This window comes from Phodopus roborovskii, unplaced genomic scaffold (genome assembly GCF_943737965.1).
Source record: "Phodopus roborovskii unplaced genomic scaffold, PHOROB, whole genome shotgun sequence".
NCBI lineage: Eukaryota > Metazoa > Chordata > Mammalia > Rodentia > Cricetidae > Phodopus > Phodopus roborovskii.
Window position 1 is genome coordinate 35,001,662 of NW_026125052.1, and position 18,257 is coordinate 35,019,918.

Consider the following 18,257-nt stretch of genomic DNA (forward strand, 5'->3'; position numbering starts at 1 on the left):
TGGGGGGAGTGTTGTTATTTAGAGAGTTTTGTTTTTGTTTTATTCCATTGATCCCAAAACCGCATAAAAACATCCTACCAAGAGTAACATTCCAAGCCCTCTTTGCTTTTTATTTTGATGCCCTGGCTGGTCTTTAACTTTCCAGTCTCAGCCTCCAACATGACAGGGATTACAGGCCTGTGCCATCAGGCTCAGCTCATAGTCTACTAATAGAGATCAAGTTGGACCTACCTCAGCAAGTTCAGCCCATTGTTAGAACCCTCCAAAGTTGAGGGCCCCTGCCCCACAGGAGGTGAGGCCACTCTGTCCCCTCACATCCCCTAAGGAGGCTCTGCCCCATGACACAAGGCCCAGACTCTCAGCACTATTATCAAGTCATCTACCCCCATCACTGTCCCTCCTGTTTCCTGGAGCTAGAATCCTTAGGTCTTAGACTGGATTTGGATGTCCAAAAAGAAAAGAACCAGAGATCGTCCCAAGGCTGAAGCTCTGCTCATTGGAGAGGCCTTGCTAACAGTTTAGAGCCTCAAGTGCTAGTCTCTGAAGTCACTGGCTCTTGACAAGGTCTGTGACCCAGGGCAGAGTGGCTTAAACACTCTGTGCCTCGGCTTTCACATCTAAGATGGGGATACCAGCCAAGCATGGTGCACACCTTTCATCTCAACATTTAGAAGGTAGAGGTAGATCAATCTCTGAGTCTGAGGCCAGAGTGTTCTATATAGCGAGTTCCAGACCAGCCAGAGCCCACAGAGGGACCTTATCCTGTTTTAAGTTAGGAGTTGAATGAATTTCCTTAACTCGCTACAGAGTGCTTCAAACAAAACAAAAACAAAACACAGCTGATGCCTTGCTTAACATGCCTTAATGCTGGAAGATTGCCCCTGAGGTCAAGAATGTCTGCCCTCATCATTCCTGTTCAACACTGAGTGGAAATTCTAGTCAGTGCACACGGACAATAAACAAACAGAACCCAGTGTGGAAAGGAACTCTCTATTAGAAGATTACATGATTATTTAGTAAAAAAAAAAAAAAAAAAAAAAAAAAAAAACACCCAAGGACACACACACACACAGACAGAGAGAGAGACCCAAGCTTTGTCAATAAATGAGGTCAGCAAAGCAAAATTCAACAGGATTCTAGGTACTAGCAATAATCACTCAAAAATAAAACTAAGAAAACACTAGAGATGTAGTTCATTTGATAGAATACACACCAGTTTCCCATCACCAATTGTTGAAGGCACAGTTTTTCAATATGGTTTCGGCACGTCTGGAGAGATGCATCAGCAGTTAAGGGAACCTGCTGCTCTTCCAGAGGATGTGGGTTCAGTTCCCAGCACCCATATGGTTGCTAACAAACATCTATGTTCCAGAGGATTAAGTATCACATTATGGCCTCCAGTGTCACTGCATACACCCATGTACAGGGAGTAAAAATAGAATCTTAAAAATTTAATTAGGTGGTTGTGGCTGCACATGAAAGGGCTCTAGGCAGCCTGAGCCTAGTAAACATGGCTCTGGCAGGCCTTACCCATTCCCCCTATCCCCTCTGCCTTACTAAAAACCATTAGATTACTTTCCTGAAGCTAGCCCCACAAGTCTATTACCTTATTTGGCCATGTCTTCCTCCTGAGGCTGACTACTGAAGTCCAACAATCAAAAGCTCCCTTTGGCTCACCTAATTAACATGCCCAATTAGAATTAAACACATCTTAACACAGCATTTCCCCTTTAACCTTAAGGGTCACATCTGTCTCCTCTCTAACCAGAGGTAGTTCTTTGTCCCCACATGGAACAAATATCCATGCCCCCTTTCCTTTATTCCCTTCCCCCTCATCCTCTATCTCATCTTTGTCCCTTATCCTTACCCTTTGACCCTCTGGGGCAAATAAATCTTTGTGTTGAGAACTTGGGTCTTGGGGTACTTGAGACAATACTGGTCTCTTGCAGAATGGGTTTATGTTGTGGGTTTATGTATGTGTTATTTGATCACTGTGTGAAGATGTTATCTCCGTCCTTCCTCACTTACCTAAGGTACCTTCTGATTGGTTTAATAAATAGTTGCATAGTCAATAGCTAGGCAAGAGAGGATACACAGGATTTCCAGGCAGAGATTGGAACCATGGAAGGAAATTGGCAGGAAAGATTTGCTAGCATCACGGTAGCCTCTGCTACCTTGGGGACACAGGGAAGGCAGTGGAGAGAGAACACCAGACTTGTTGGTATCCTCATTGCAAAGGTTTCTCCACTTTCCCAAGTTCCCAAGGATGGCATCAAGCTATCTGGCCTGGGCACTTCAGGATCTCACTGAGGTAACAATAAGAGATAAGAACAAGTCTCCTTTCTTACAGGGAGATGAAAAAAAATGCCCTGCAGGGCACTATAGAGCTGTGGCACTTTCCTTGGGGTCCTGAAACATCTGGACCAGCTCTGCTGGCAAGGGATGCTGGGAAGGTACTCCTATACCCCCTATAGGCAGATCTTTATGAGATGAGGTGATTGGAAAGTTTGTGACACACATGTGTGCATGTACACACACACACCCATATACACATCTGCACTACACACATAAACACTTTATGCAAGTTAAGAGGCCTCTGCATCAAGGGCCTGAGCAGTCAGCCTGAAAAGACAACCCACAGAGTAGAGACAGATCTAAATGTTAAGGTGGCTTCTAACAATCAACAACAAAACCTAACAGCTTTAATTAAAATGGACAAAAGATGTGGTCAGGTATTTTTCCACAGAAGACACATATATGAACAGCTGCTCAGCTTTGCTTGGCACCAGAGAAATGCAAGTCAAAAACCTGTGAGATGTACCTTTGCTCCCAGTGGGAATTTGCTAACACTGCCTGCCCCCCCCCCCCCCCCCCCGGTCAGATGCTATGGATATATGCTAAGGCTGTGGAGAAACTAGGGGATCTCTTACCCCCACCACTGCTGGTACAACTGCTGTGAAAAATAGTTTGGCAGTTCCTCAAAAAATTGAAAATAGAATTAACGTATGATCTGGCAATTCCTCTTGTGGGTGCACACCCAAGAACTGAAAATGGGCCTGGAACAGATGTCCGTAAACTCACATTCACAGCTGCCAGAAGATGGAGGCAAAGATGGACACGCATATAGCCCAAGCACATCACAGAGTCTGACTCAGATGGAGGTTCTGACAGCACCTGGAACATGGATGACCCTGTAGACACTATGCCAGGTGAAGCAGCCAGTAACAGACTTCCATGGCTCCATTTACCAGGCCCTAGAGTTGTCAAGCTCCTAGAGACCGGGAAGCTATTAGCAGGCTTGGAATGGGGGTGAGATCAATACTCAAAAGAGTCTTAGTTTGGGAAGACAGAAAGTTCTGGAGGTGGCGATAGCCACATCATCATGTAAATATGTTTAATGCCACTGAGCTGTGCAAAAAAAGTACTCAAACGGTGAAATCCAATGAAAAAATGATTGTTAAGCAAATTTGCTGCTTTACCAGCTGCCTGCGATGAGTCTTGTGCCTCATAACCATTTCCAAGAAGTTTCAGACACTCATGTAGCTTTGGTAATGAGAAGGGTCACTATTCCAGGTGCCTGGAGATCACATCAAGCTACCCAGCTGATTCCACACAAAGTCCATGATGAGTCGTGACTGACAGAAGTAATGCTAAGTGTATGGTGCACACCCTGTTTCACACAAATTGGTGGGACCCTGAAGATACAGCTGAGGATCTTGATGCTCTAGTATCTTTATTACCAACATGATGCATCTGAAAGGGTCATGATCTTGGCTGACCATCTCCACAAGCTCCTGCTACAAAAATCAAAGAATCTTGTTTAGGAAGCTGAGGCCCAGTGTTTTTGTTCTTTCACTTCAGTTCATGAAATTTCCACACAGCAGTGTCTCGTTGAGGTCTGTGAGTCTGCCACCCAGCAGGAGTCTGTTGAGTATTGAGGCCCCAGTGTACAGTGTTCCATCACCTTTTTGAGGTCCAGACTCATAAGTTTCCAGAGACTGTCCTTGAGGCAGGGAACCAGAGTTCTCTAGAATGGCTATGAGACTGGAACACAGCAGTCTTTGGACCTAGTCCAGAATGCCAGAATCATCCAGTCAACAGGCTTTAATGAAACCTCTTCTTAACCAGGTATAAAGACCTTGGTGGCACACATCTAAAATCCTATCCCATGGGGGTAGAGGCAAGAGGACCACTAGCTACAGGCTAGCTTGGGTTGGAAAATGAGGCTAGGTCTTCAACTTCTGCTTGTTTTTGTTTGTTTTAAGTGCAGTCTCTAGAAACCTTACTTTTTCTTCATGGTTCTATTTTTGCTTTAGAAGTTGGGCAAGTATGGTAATAGTGTGCTTCTGTTTTATCCTTGTATTACACTGTTTACAAACATGAACTGAAAATGTTCCAATAAAAAATCGTATTCCAGAAAACAATAACAGTTGATAAAAATGCTGAAGGCAGAGGTGCCCACCTTAACACAGCCCATGAAACCTTCCCAGGGGGACTGGCTCTGCCCAGCGGTGCTCTCCAAGAGTAGGGTGGCCTGGTTTTGTTTGTAACAGCTGGTATGGAGGAGCAGGATAGCTCACAGAGCCCCATCTTTGGGGCTCAACTGCCTATGGGCCACTAACTCATTTATGCTACCCTAGATTTCTTTCCATTGCTGTGATAAAACATCCTGACAAAAATCAACTTGGGTAAGAAAGAGTTTATTTGGCTTGCCCTTCTAGGTCATAACAATCACTGAGGGAGGTTAAGGCATGAGCTTGAAGCAAAAACCATGGAAGAACACTCCTTACTAGCTTAATCTGATAATAAACTTCTTATATAGCCCAAGACTACCTATCTAGGGATGTCACTGTCCACAGTGGGTTGCGTCCTTCTATATCAATTAGCAATTAAAATAGTCACAGGCCAGTATGATTAAATAAAATCTTCACTTGAGGGTTCTTTGCCCCAGGTGACTCTAGGTTTGTGTCAAGGCAGGATAGTTGCAGAGACCTCTGTAGCCCTCCTTTACCTGTGGGTGCTGGGCCAGATGGAGTTCTGCCTATAGGATACTTAGTAACTCAGCATCTTGAGACTCCCTTATCCCTAGGAAAGGTTTAAACTTAGTTTCCCTGTCCATGGAATGGGCCAACAGTACTTGCTCCTCCTGTGAACCAAGCTGTGGTAAAACAAGAGAAAGATGGGGTGTGGGGGGGGAGGGGGAGGTACTTGGCTTTGTGGCTCCTGAATCCCTTGAAGAGGACTGGTTAAGAGTCCTATGACACACTGTGGCTCTTCCACCTTCCCCTGCTCCCAGCCAGTGAAATGTGGGAAAAGGAACATGGAGGCCATTAGTGTTAGTTGGGTGTTGCTTCAATAGAGAACTTCCAAGGATTTTCACTAACTACTGAAATGCCTGTGTCATAGCCATAAGAAGCCTGGATGAGCAAAAGGGCATTGAAGTCACGGTGAAGTCCAGGGTTAGAGGCCGAGCTGAGCTAATGAGGCCCCACATAGCATCCTGCCAGTGGTGACAGGTTGCCAAGATGTCTGAGGCTGTACTTTTTTCTTTGAGAAGATCACCAAATATGGCTACAACATAACCTCAGATACACAGCAGTAGCCTGTGCCACTGTAGCCAGAACCCTCTCTTAAGGCGCATCAGATACAGACATGGAAACTAAGGAAGGATTCAAATGATCGAGTATGTTTTTTTTTGTACGTCCTGACACAAAAGGGCAGAAGCAGGGACCACACACAGCAAGGATCTGAAGAAACGAACCACAGCTAGGGCACTCAGATGTGAGCTGACACTTATCTCTCAGAGAGCCACAGCCCAGCAGAGCAGAAGGGAAGTGAGAGCATCTGGCCTCTGGAAGGGGAACAGTCCTCCACAGTATCTGAGGCAACACACATGGTTCACAGGGCCCCACCTGCTGAGGCACCAGGACAATATTCAGAACCCATACACAAGCAACCTTCTCTAACTAGGCTCAGATTCCTTTTTTCCAGACTCTCCCTCTCCCTCTCCCTCAACCTGTCCTCATCCCTTCACTCTGTAACTTGTCATTTCTGTCTTAGTCAAGGCTTGAGGTTGCATGGGGTTGTGTGACAGTGCTGAGGACAGAATCTAAGGCCTTACACATTGTTGGCAAATGCTCTGCCTAAGCTACATCCTCATTGTAGGGTTGAGTTTTTTGTTTGTTTTTAAGACATGCTGTCACAGCAGAACTATGTTGGATGGTCCTACTCCATCCTTAGTACATGGGACCCACAGCTGGGCAAAGAAAGAAATGCCCAATAGACATCTGACCCCTCCCTTCTGCAGCTCTTAGGTGCTCTGAGGCTCATATTCCAGTGGGATACATGGAGTGTGAGCTCTGTAGGCTCAAACACACAGACAAGAGGGATAGTATGGGCCAGCCCAGGAGTCAGCCACCCAGGTGAATTCACTAGATACACCAAACACCAGGCGATGTAATAAGTCTCCACCAATGTATGTAGCAGCATATAGTCTGGTTCAGCACCTTCCAGCAGCTCCCGGGAGTCAGCCTGAGTATGTGAGTACAAGAGCTATGAGGCCCAGAAGCCTCTGACCACTAACACTTAGCAGCTTATGACAAACATCATTTCCCTAAAATTGTGCTCTGTATGTATCTTTTCTTTGGCCAGTAGGGAAAAAGAATCTCATATACTGGTTATCTGGAAATTATCAGAAAGCAACATTGAGCTACCACTTTCAACTTTTATTTGCAAAACATCCAAACTTATTTTCTGGCTAGTGTATGACACCTGGAAGCCTCTACCCAACACAACAAACATAAACAACATTCTCATAGCATTCAAATGATCTATGATATGACCATGTGTCAACAATCCTAGGAATATCCAAAAAGCTACTATTCCTTCTAGCAACAGCTAGAAACTAAAAATTTAAAACTATAATAGCATCATAATACAAAATACTTAAGAGATTAATTGAGTATATGACATATAAATGAAAACTATCAAGTCTAGTAATTAAAGGGCATTTAACCAAATTCTATTAATTGGCCTCTTAATGCCATTTAAGAATCTCAGATTTTGTGGAAATCAATTCTAAATTTAAGATAATTTAAAAAGTAGCTAAAGTATCTCTACAAAAGGAAAAAAAAAAAAAAAAAAAAACAACCTTATACAACGAGATGAAAACCCTGTAAATCTATACCAGACTATGAAGTAAGAATAGATAAGCACAGCAGACCTCCAAGTGGATCCGCATGCACAAGTCCAACTAATTTTCAACAGAGGTGCCGCGGTGAAGCAAAGAAGAGGTCCACATGCTCGAACTGGGCATCCACATAGAACAAAAGGCACCTCAGCTTTTGTCTCAAACCATGCATCATAATTTAAGAAAAGCAGCATGAGAAAGATGCCATGCGACAGGAATCAAGCACAGAGGTTTATTTTTTTTGTTTTTGTTTTTTTTTAATTGGGGAAATGGACCATAACAAGAGGAAAGGGTGAGGGACCAGCCTCTGGGGACAGGAGCAGCAGGAGAGGAAAGAAGGGGCAGAGGGAGACAGAGACAGAGAGAAAGAAAGAGGGGGGGATGGGAGGTGGGCAGGGCCCTTTTAGAAGGGAACACAGTGAGTCCTGTCAGAACCCCAAGGACAGACCAGTACAGATGCTGGATTACTAACAAGAATCCTAACTAAAACTTCTAGAAGAAAATATGTAATAAAATGTTTGCAAGTTGGGCACAGTGTTTCAAAGTAGAATATAAACTCAAACTGAAAGTGATTTTATCAAAATTAAAAATGTTAGACTTTGAGAGTTAAGAAAAATTAAGTGTAGACTTTTGTTTCTGGGTATTCCCTCCATGTACTCCTCTGACAGTTGATGTGTCTCCTACCTTCTTCAGGTGGTAATTTCCAGCAATGACCAGAAGAAATGCCAGGGGAGGCAACGATGAAGATGTGGTAAACAAAGACCACAGGTTCACAAGGCAACTGTGGTCCAAGTCATTGATGCTGCGGTGGCACACACTCACTCCCACTGCACAGGCCACGCTTAGCCTAACAGCTCAGGCCTAGGAGGCCAGTCAACTCACTGGCCAATCAGCTTCCTGCATAGTAGCTCAATAGTAGCTTGGAGGATAAGGCAAAGTCCTGCCTGAGAAAAGGACAAGACCTGGGTAGAGACTGCAAAGAAGCAACATGGGATATAAGTAAGGAGCTGATGAACATGGACACAAGATCTTCCAAGAAAAGCAACAAGGGTCAGGGGGGTGAGGGTGCACCCAAGGGAGAGGGCACTCAGGGACGTGGCTGCGGGCCTGGGGGCTGTGAGCATCGTGCTGGCCTGGCCTAGGGGCAGGGGACATTCCTGTCAGAAGCACTGGGTGGACTGTGGGCCTGACCCTGACTATGACGGCTGTGGGCAGTGTGCAGGACGTGCCTGGACACAGAGCTGAGGCTTCTAATCACCCGACAGTGATACCAGCCATAGTCAGGGATATTACCAGGTAAAAAGTCCCGATTCCAAACTGGCTGTGTGCAAACAGGGCCAGACCCCACTGTTCCAGCCAGAAAGGCAGAGGGAGGCATGAGGAAAGACAGGCAGCCCAGACCCTGGCACTCTGCAGACTCCACTGATAGATGCCATTTATCCACAAAACTGATCTATAGCAACAAACTTTTATGCCAATAAACTTTGGAGTGGTTTGTTATGCAGTGGTGACAACTATGGGTGTTGTCAGTAAGATGTGGTGGGAATGCTACTCTAGGAGAGAGAGTGAATGTTGTCTCTAAATCCACTCTAGGAAGAACAGACAAGGCGCTGTTCAGGCTTCACATACCCAGGGAGCGAGGATACAAAGGCAGCCCAGATCTCCTGGTGTCCACAACTGGCAGCCTAGGGGCTAGAGACCCTCCTGTTCTAGACAGTTATGTGATAGAATTTCAGTTCTCTGTGTGAAGAAATACCATCTAAATCTGACACAGAACTATTTTCTTTAATCCCATTTTGGGGCTCGTGAACTTGGAATGGGGTCGGGTAGGCAGTCCCCATTACTTGAAGGCTGGATAGGTTGGCCACTAGTTTCTTGCCTAGAAAATAGTTGGTGCTGGCTTTTGGCCACAAGCTGACTAGTTAGTTCCTGGCATTTCTCTCTCGGACAGCGGTCTCAGAACACATGAATGTACAGCTCCAGTTTCCATCTGTAAATGCACCTCATCCGGACCCTCTGCAAATACTAGGGATTATAGCTCTGTCCCCAAGACAGGTGAGAAAGAGGAAATAGACATCTCATTACAGAGAACCGTTTCAGACCACATATTACTACAGAAGAATGGATTGAGATACACGGGACTACGTTTAATAGTATGGGTAATTACACTGTATTTGGGGAGAAGTCACTTACATGAGAAATCAATGACATACAAGTTCCTGCTCTAAGGATCCATGCCCAGGCTGCTCTCAGTGACCTGACCAGAACCAAGAGAGAGCACTGGGGTCCCACACCCCAAACCTAACCTCCCTCTGTCAAGTCCAAACCTGTGACCATGCCCGTTTGGGTGTGGTCAGTGCTACAGGTGTGGATGGGGTGGATGTCTCACTACATATTACTTCGAGAGTGGGGTCACACACAGTCCTTAAGGGCTGCTGCTTCCCACATACATCTTAAGTGCCATTCTGTCTCTTATCAGCATCCACACATCCAAGAACAAAGATGCTTCCTAGAACAGGAGAAAGTATTTCACTGTCAGTGGGAGAAACAAACACTCAGCCGTTGTGGAAAGCAGTAAGGAGGGAGTTCTTCAAAAGCACCCAGAATTGCCATCTCACTCAGCAATACCATTCCCGTGTTATCATCCCAGAACTGGACCGAGACTCAGAATGCATACCAGACACTCACAGCAGTGTTATTCCCACTCACCAAAAAGGCAAAGAAGACCTGCTGTCTACCAAAGCACAGAGAGAACACACATGACAGACTGTTTGGCTGCTTTAAAATGAATAAGGCTCTGTGCTTTCTACAATGTGGATAAACTCTGAAAACACCGTATTTAGTGAAGTAAGACAAATTTAAAATTTCAAAGACAAGAGTTTAAGGAAATAGATTCATTGATTATTGCCAAGCAGCTTCTAAGTTGCAGACAATCCTATTGTGCCCTAATAGCCAGTGACCACATCAGAAGCACCAGGTCTGCAGGGCAGACCAGAAATGCTGAGCTGCCAGCTTCGCCTGGAGCTGACACTTGAGCAGCATATTTTCAGGCACCCACTTTATAAGCTGACAGAGGTAGAAATCCTAAGATAATTTTATTTGAAATGCAGAAGATAGAGAGCACCAAACATACACCAGAGAAAGCAGTTAGTCTTAAAGAACCTCACAGAACTAACTCCAGGGAGAGCAGTTCCTGGAGGAAAACTTGGGGAGCAGGTAAGAAATAAGGGGGAAACCATCCAGGTGTGTTTAGGCTCAAACTGCAGAAAGTTCTCATGTGGGAACTCAGGCCCGGGCTGAGGAGACGTGTCTCGGGATTGATGTTGGAGCCCAAGTCAGTAAAGTGCAGCTGAGAGGATTTAGGTCTACACTATCTGCCCACACAAGGCCAGGTAATGGCGGTCTTGAAGACACGACTGTACTGATGCTCAGGAAACTGAGTCAAGGACAATAGAACAGTCATAAGGAAAGGAAATCAGGGTAAGGCCACACAGATTTGCAAGGAAGCAAATCTAACCCAGCTCAAGAACTTACATTAGAGTATTGTATGAATGTGAAAAATGAAAGGCAGAATGAAGAGTGTAGACAGGAAGAGAAAGAAAAGAGGATAAAAATAAAGGGGGGGGGGAAGGCGTAAATAGAAAGGGAACATATAAGAATTCTGGAAAAGTATGAACAGGCAGGAGCATAACAGGAGAGAAGGATGTGAAGGATGTGAACAGCCAGGAGGGGCATGGCCAGTTAAGAAAAAAAGGTTAAGGACAGGTTAGAGGGATTTTAGCCAGGCAAGAGGGCTACAATAAACAAGTAGGACTGAGGGGCAGAGACAGGTAAAATAAGGGCCATGGATGTGGAGACAAGAAGGGAGACAGGTAAGAGAGAAAGACAGACAGACAAGAGGGGAGAAGAAAGTGAGGGGAATCAGAAAAGGGAAGGGTGAAGACTGAGGGCATCACACAGGTAAGACACGACACGGAGTATCGGGAACAGGGAGGAGAGCTTTGGTGGCACTGATGGCCACACCAATGATCCCTCCCTTTCCTGGTCGCTTTATTACCGCCTTCATGCAGGGCCACCCTCCATTCTCTTAAACTGCTGTTGTGGAGTTCACAGCCCAGGCCTCACTTGCTCTGGCTCTGCTCTAAAGTCCTAGCCTGAACAGTAAGTACACTTGGCCAAACACATCTTATGGTATAAAAGCTTACAGTCATCAATGAGTGCCTTGAGATGTACACTCCATTAAGTGAAACAAATTAAGCCCTCATGTCCTCTGTAACACAAAGGACACGAGGAGGGTAGGTGCTACCCAACTGGGATGAAAGCTTGTCTGTCTTTCCCTCTTAGCTGTCTCCCTTCTTTGCTTCACGTCCATGGTCCTCATTCTACCTGTTCACAAGAGTCTCAGTTGACGCCAGGCAAGCAAGAGGCCTTAGTGGCCTCTCGTGGCTACAGACGATAGGGTCCCTGGGTCACCAGAACCTGCAACATGGGGACCACATACAGTGCCTTCTAAACCAGCTGTCATTTTCCTCTATTTAATTTTGTTAAAGATCTTCAAATGAATGGATTACTGTATGGTCAGCCAAGAACAGACCTAGGCCTAATGGTAAAACCCTTAAATTTGTAAACAATAAAACTGAGTTCTAGGTAGCTCTTTGGGGTGTCTATTAGAACTGAAGATTCAGGATCTGCCAGCAAAGGCAAAGAATAGAGAAACAGACATTGTACCAGGAGTGTTAGAACCCCAGATAGAGAAGGGTACAGTAACTTTATACATATTGAGGCATCTGGATCCTTAAGAAAAAAGTAGACCGTTCTCCAGTGATTATATATAAAGTAATGGCATACGAGGCCTGGGCATGCGTCATGCCTCAGTAACATACAATGTGCTGAGGAAGCCTGGGGCCATTCATGACATGACTTGTTTTCTGTACATCTGCATATTCAGTATTTCCCAATTTTTAGAAAACTATTTTTTGAGAAGGCGTGCTCTGTAAACAGGAGATAAACAAAAGTGTACATTCAGCTGGCCCTAACACATTACATTTATCCCAGTAAGTAAGAGTTCTGCCCCTGGCACATAAGCTGACTTTTGGGAACCCATCCCCCATGCTGGGCTGGCAGATGCTGGGCCTTGACTGCCTCTGCACAAGGTGACAAGACAGTCTCTGGTGCCTAAGGGGATAAATAGGGGACCCTACAGAGGAAAACCATATCATTGCCTCCATAATGCCCACAAAACCTCATTCAGCAGAACTGGTGAGACCTAAGTCAGTGGCTACAAGGCGAAACTATGTCTGGTCTCACACTAGCAACCAGTATTACAGCCATCCTCCATCTACTTCTAGATCCCGCTCTTCATGCAGAGCCACGGCCATGCTCTGTCCACTGCTAAAGCGATTGTGTATTTGATTCTGGAGCCACTGTGGCTTCCAATTCTATGCACAGCCACCTGGGATATGTTAAAGACACACTGCAAGAACTAAAATGCTTTCTTTGGATTCTGAGCAACAGTACACTGACTGACCCGTCAAAGCTCAAACATGGGTATGTCCCAGCTAGACACTATCTAATAGTGTATAGATAACTGAAGATACAAAGACCATACCATGGCAGAATGTGTCAAGAAGTTAGACATGGTCCCAGGGGACTCTAACCTGAAACAGTTGAGCCTATAAACAGTCAAACACCCAGTGGTTGTCACCTGTGTCAACAGCTGATCAGATGTCAACTGGTTGATCCAACGTGTGTATCGCTCTGTAGAGTCTGGGGGGTCTCTCCTCACTTGGCACCCTATGATCTGTGAAAAAACAATAGATTTTAAGTGGGATGATACCCATGAATTGGGGGCTGACTTAAGAAAAAGTCCCTGGCATCAAGAGGAAGAGAACAGAATGCCAGGTCCATATGAGACAGTCCCAAGAAATGTCTAATAGTGAATACAGTCCATCTCATAAAACATTCCCTTAAAATATGTCTCCATCTCAGAATAGGGTACCACCTCAAAAACAAAACAAACAAAAACTCCGCTTCATAAAACATCCCTATATCCTCAGAACACATCCCCATCTTAGAACATGTTCCTATTCCCTCAGAACATGGCCCCATCTCAAAACACATTCCTACGCCCTTAAACACAGCCCCATGTCAGAATGTGTTCCTGTTTGTTTCTGCTGAAGCTCATGGCATCTCAACAGGGTCTATCTCTGGGGAGTCTCTGAAGAGTCCTAGTGTTAGTTGAATGAGATCCAGATGCCACTAGACTGGCAAAAAGGAGGTGGCAGAAGTGCTGTATAGGCCCAGGTAGGCTGACTGGATGTGTATGTATGCAAATGAGGCAAAAAACAAGGACTAATCAATCAGGAGGGATGTGCCAAACCCAGGAAGCAAAAGCTCACCAAAACCTCGAGAGAGTTCACAAACAGGCTCCCTCCTGCCCCTTGATATTACAGCCATGTTACAGTGAAAGTAGAAACAGAGGAAAAGTGGAGGAAGAAATGTGACGACCATCCCCAACTGTTTTTCCATGGGTTCTAGCTCTTACTGAGGTCAGGCAAAGCAGTCCATTTTGCCTGTGGAGTTAGTACCTAATCCAGGAACTGAGGGCTGTCAAATGGCAGCCAATTACTATCAGCTGCAATTGTCACTGGGAGCCATTTACAACCATTTATCCTGGCTGAGCAAAAGCAGCCTGTTGCAGACATCAGAAACTTGAGAGAGGAACAAAGGTCTTAACTCTTATTATCACCTCATAACCTGCCCCTGTTGCCACAGAACCCCATTTCATGTCCATCCACACTTCAGAACCTGTCCCCATCTCAGAACACATCCATTCCCACCTCAGAAAGCACTCCCAGAACATGCCCCACTTCAGAACATGTTCATCAACAATTCCTAAAATTACTTCCCCATTTCATGACAATTATCATGGTGCCACATGAACTTCCTGACCTGTGACATTTTCTCAGCTTTGGGTCTTGGCTGCTCTGCTTCCTGACCTCACCCGTGACTTCCTCTCTTCCAACTTCTTACTTCAACCTAGGCACTTCTAGCCTTGGCCCCTGCCATCACAATCTGGATAAAACCTACGCTTTCTGCTGAAAATGTACTAATATCAGGTCTAAACAACTTCCCAGACGCTTGAAGTTCCAGAGACTGATACCTAAGTAGATCTTGGAGGCTGTGTTCCAATACCAGCTTTACAGCAAAGGATTGATGGTTATGGGTGTATGGGTGGAGCTGGGATAGGGTATTAGGACTGTCTATAGGAAGCAGAGACCACTTCCTAGTGGGGACCATTTCAGAGGACATTGTACTTTTGACACTAGTGTCAATTTTCCCTGGGCTGCTGGTTTGAAGCAAATTACTTATTATCCTCTATTTCTCTTTCTCTTTTCCTTTCCCTGTCTTCACTTCTTTTTATTTATTTACTTTTTTAATAGGGTCTTCCTATGCAGACCAGGCTGGCCTGAAACTGTCTGCCTCTTGATTACTTGGGTTACAGGTATGTACTACCACTGTGCCCAGTTTGATGTGAGGGCACCGCAGTCCTTGCTTCATCCCGACGGCTGCTTCCGGAAGCTTACAGGACTACAAAGCCTAGCCTCCCTCTTCAGAATCATTTCTGAACCTCATCTGAAGTGCCCCAGAAGCACCATGTGAAGCCCATGGCTGCCATTCCTGGAAAGGTGCTGTGGAAAAGACCAGCAAGAAGCAACATTCATGCCATCGTCTCCAGTGGAGCCTAAAGTACAGTGCATAGTAACCTGACACACCTGTCTCTATATGACCCTGTAATGCCTCAAGGACCAAGGATGCCATCTGAAAATATTTCCCAGCGGTTCCACTGTTCATTAAAATTAAACTGCTCTGAAAGATTCTGTTTCTTGAATAGTAGTCCTCATACTTTCTGACCCTAGCCTGGGTTTGGGACTCACAGTGCTGCTAGAGTGCCCTTGTATTCTTGGCTGACATGCTAGCCTGGTTCTCCAAGACTTCCTCAGCTTCATTCCACAGAAGAGCTGCTGCACAACAGATCCAGAAACCCACAGCCACTGCGCTCGCTCTGGTCAACTGGCTTCTGCTCTCCTCACCAGAGTCACTTCTTGAACTGTAACTCATGCTGAAAAGATGGCCACCATCATCTTTGGGTTGTGTTCTTGCCTCATATGCAAGATAACAGTGACACTGAACTCGGGATAAAGCTCCTGTATTGTGAGGACAAGGGTTAGTGTGGTGGTTTGAATGAAAATGGCCCTAACATGTTCAGACACTGAATACTTAGTCTCCAGTTGATGGCACTATTTGGGGAGGCTTAGGAGGTGTGAACTTGCTGAAAGTATGTCACTGAGGGTGGGCTTTGAGGGTTTAAAGCCTCATCCTACTTCAGTTCACTCTCCCTGCTTCATGCTTGCATTTGAAAATGTGATCCCTCAGCTTCTTGCTCCGGATGCCATGGCTGTTTGTAGCGGCATCTTGTGTCACCAGTGGACTTGCTGTGGTGGCCGCATCCTAAGGGTGTGGCTTCAGGTGTGCAGACATGACCCCTTGTAAGGAAGACGAGGGGTTGGCTCACTCTCTTGGGTAGTAGTCAGGCAAAGACTGCATCTTCAGGATTCGGAAGACTGAGGCAGTTATTCAGTATTAATTGTGCAAGTGCTTCCCTAATAAATACCTGTTTATCATTTATCTTGGGTCTTGTGGACTCCTTTAAACCCCGCCTTCAATTGGCACCCAACATGGGGCAAATTGCCTCTATGCTGCTGTGTGTCCCCATCACAATCTCTCTAGAACCATCGCCAAAATGAGCTCTTTCTGCTGTAGGTTGCCTCGGTCATGGTCAGAGCGACAGAAAAATAACTAATGCATTTGGTGATGGTGTGCTAGGGTTTGAAGTTCATGCCTCTGACAATGGACAAGAATCAGTTGGGTTGAAGCTCTTGCATCACTGGGTAGACAAAAGTCAGTGAAATTCTACTTAGGGGCAAAGCACCCACCATAATTTATGCTCAAGAGTCAGTGAGACTTTACCCAGAAGCAAAGCTCCTGCTTTGCTAAGCGGTAAGTGGTGAGACTATACCTATGGGAAAGCAAAGATTTCAGTTTACTTTGTAGACAAGGGTTGGTGAGGCTCTTCTTGCGATAAGGTTCCTTCCTTACCAAGAGTTTAAAGGTCAGGGTGACTTTACTTAGGGGTGAAGCTCTAGATTCACCGGGTAGGAAAGGGTTAGTGAGATTATTTAAGGATGGCCTCTCACTTCATAAGTAGTCAATAAGACCATATAGCTGGATGTGTTAGTGGAATATTCCTTTACACTGTGTAAATATATGTCACTGTGATTGGTTAATAAAGAAGCTGACTGGCCTATAGCTAGGTAGGATATAGTTAGGCTGGAAAACCAGATAAGAGAAAACTGGGAAGGAGGAGGAGTCTGAGGAGTTACCAGCAGATGCAGAGGAAGCAGGAGATGAATTTGCCATACTGAAAAGAGGTACTGCCATGTGGCAGAGTATAGATAAGAAATATGTGTTATTATTGGGGCATCTGTGCTGGCCTGCCCTTGGGGTTCTGACAGCATACACTCTCAGCCACTGAGAGCACCACCTGTGCACATTCCCTACACTCCCTTTTAAAAGAGGCCTGCCCACCTCTCATCTTTCTCTCTGCTTCCCTGCCTGTTTCTCCCTCCCTATCTCTCCCCTCTCTTCTTTCCCCGCCACTCCTGTCCCCAGAGGCCAGTCTCCCCTTTTTCCCCCTCCCTGCTTTTCACATTCACTCCCCCGCCCCCAAGAAAACCTCCACCCCAGCTCTGCCATGTGCTATTTTAAAATTTACAATATGGGTTAATTTAAAATATAAGAGCTAGTTTAGTAACAAACCTGAGCTATCGGCTGAGCATTTATAATAGTAAGTCTCTGTGTGTTATTTGGGAACTGGATGGCGGGAAAGAAAAGTCCACCTAAGGGGAAGCTCCTACCTTACAGGTTTAACGAGGGTCAGTTGCAGTTGTAAGGGAAGCTCCTGTCTCATTCAGTAGTTAAGAGTTCAAAGACACGGACTTGAAAGGATAGGAAACGCTACTTCTGTGGTCTTTGAAACTGCTTCCTCATGAGAATGCTTACTCTGTAGAGATAAGCCCTGGGGGAGGAAGGCTCATCTATACTTAGAGCTTATGACTGATGTTCTAATATTGAGCTTGATTTTTGAAGCCTACTGATACTCCTGACACTGACAGCAGATGACATTCACACATCCTGTGTACAAGGATTCCAAAAAGAACTATCAACCATCTAGTGTTTGTCCTGAGGCCGTTCACCACCATGCTTGTCTGTAGCGGGACACACAAATGGGATGATGTTACTTTCCTGCCTTCACCCTTGGTACCCCTGATACCAAGTGCTTACCACCACTCTTTCCTTCATGCTCTGCTCAGGAATCCAGTGGGAGGGCACTGGGGATCCTGTAGAGCCAGCATGAGGCTTCCCACACTATTTTACCAGCTCCAAAACTGTCTAGACTGCAAAGGTTCAGAGGACTGAAGAGAAGAACTAAAATAATAATAATAAATTACATTTAGAGCTGCTAATAATGCCTAAAACATACAATCCAACAATTCTGCAGTGATCAAATAATGGAACACATCGTCACTGCTGCCATCAGGGGGCTTCCCTTCCTTAGTAAGCGGTTTTCTTGTAAACGGCCTAAAAGAAGTAACAGCAGGGTAGGAACACACTGCCAACATTCATTTCATTCCTTTTGAACAAACTAAGCATAATAATCAACAGAGCCACCAACCAGCAACTACAGATTAGGACTTTGTAAGCCATGATTTCAAACCCAGAATCCCAGTGACTGCTTCTTCTCGGGCTAATTTTGTGTTACGGAGCCAATGGTCTGGACAGACTGAGTGAGGAAGAGAAAGAACAGATATACTTCACCAGTCTCTCAGGTTAGGAGGAAAACGTGGCACAAGGCTCTCTACTGAATGCTGAACAGAGTAAGAATTCAATGAGGTTGAGCGAGAAAAGTCATAATCTAGAACTTAAAGCAATATATTTAAAAATAAAG

At 45.3% G+C, this 18,257-nt stretch overlaps 1 protein-coding gene across 3 annotated transcripts in view; it reads right to left on the reverse strand.

The window, feature by feature from the left end:
- B3gntl1 (UDP-GlcNAc:betaGal beta-1,3-N-acetylglucosaminyltransferase like 1) overlaps positions 1-18,257 on the reverse strand; it is an 82,275-nt gene that overhangs the window by 33,485 nt on the left and 30,533 nt on the right. For all 3 annotated transcript variants that reach the window (XM_051182684.1, XM_051182680.1, XM_051182687.1), the window contains one exon: positions 12,894-12,989. In XM_051182684.1, the coding sequence (XP_051038641.1) occupies positions 12,894-12,989 (96 nt within the window). The remainder of the gene's footprint in view (positions 1-12,893; positions 12,990-18,257) is intronic.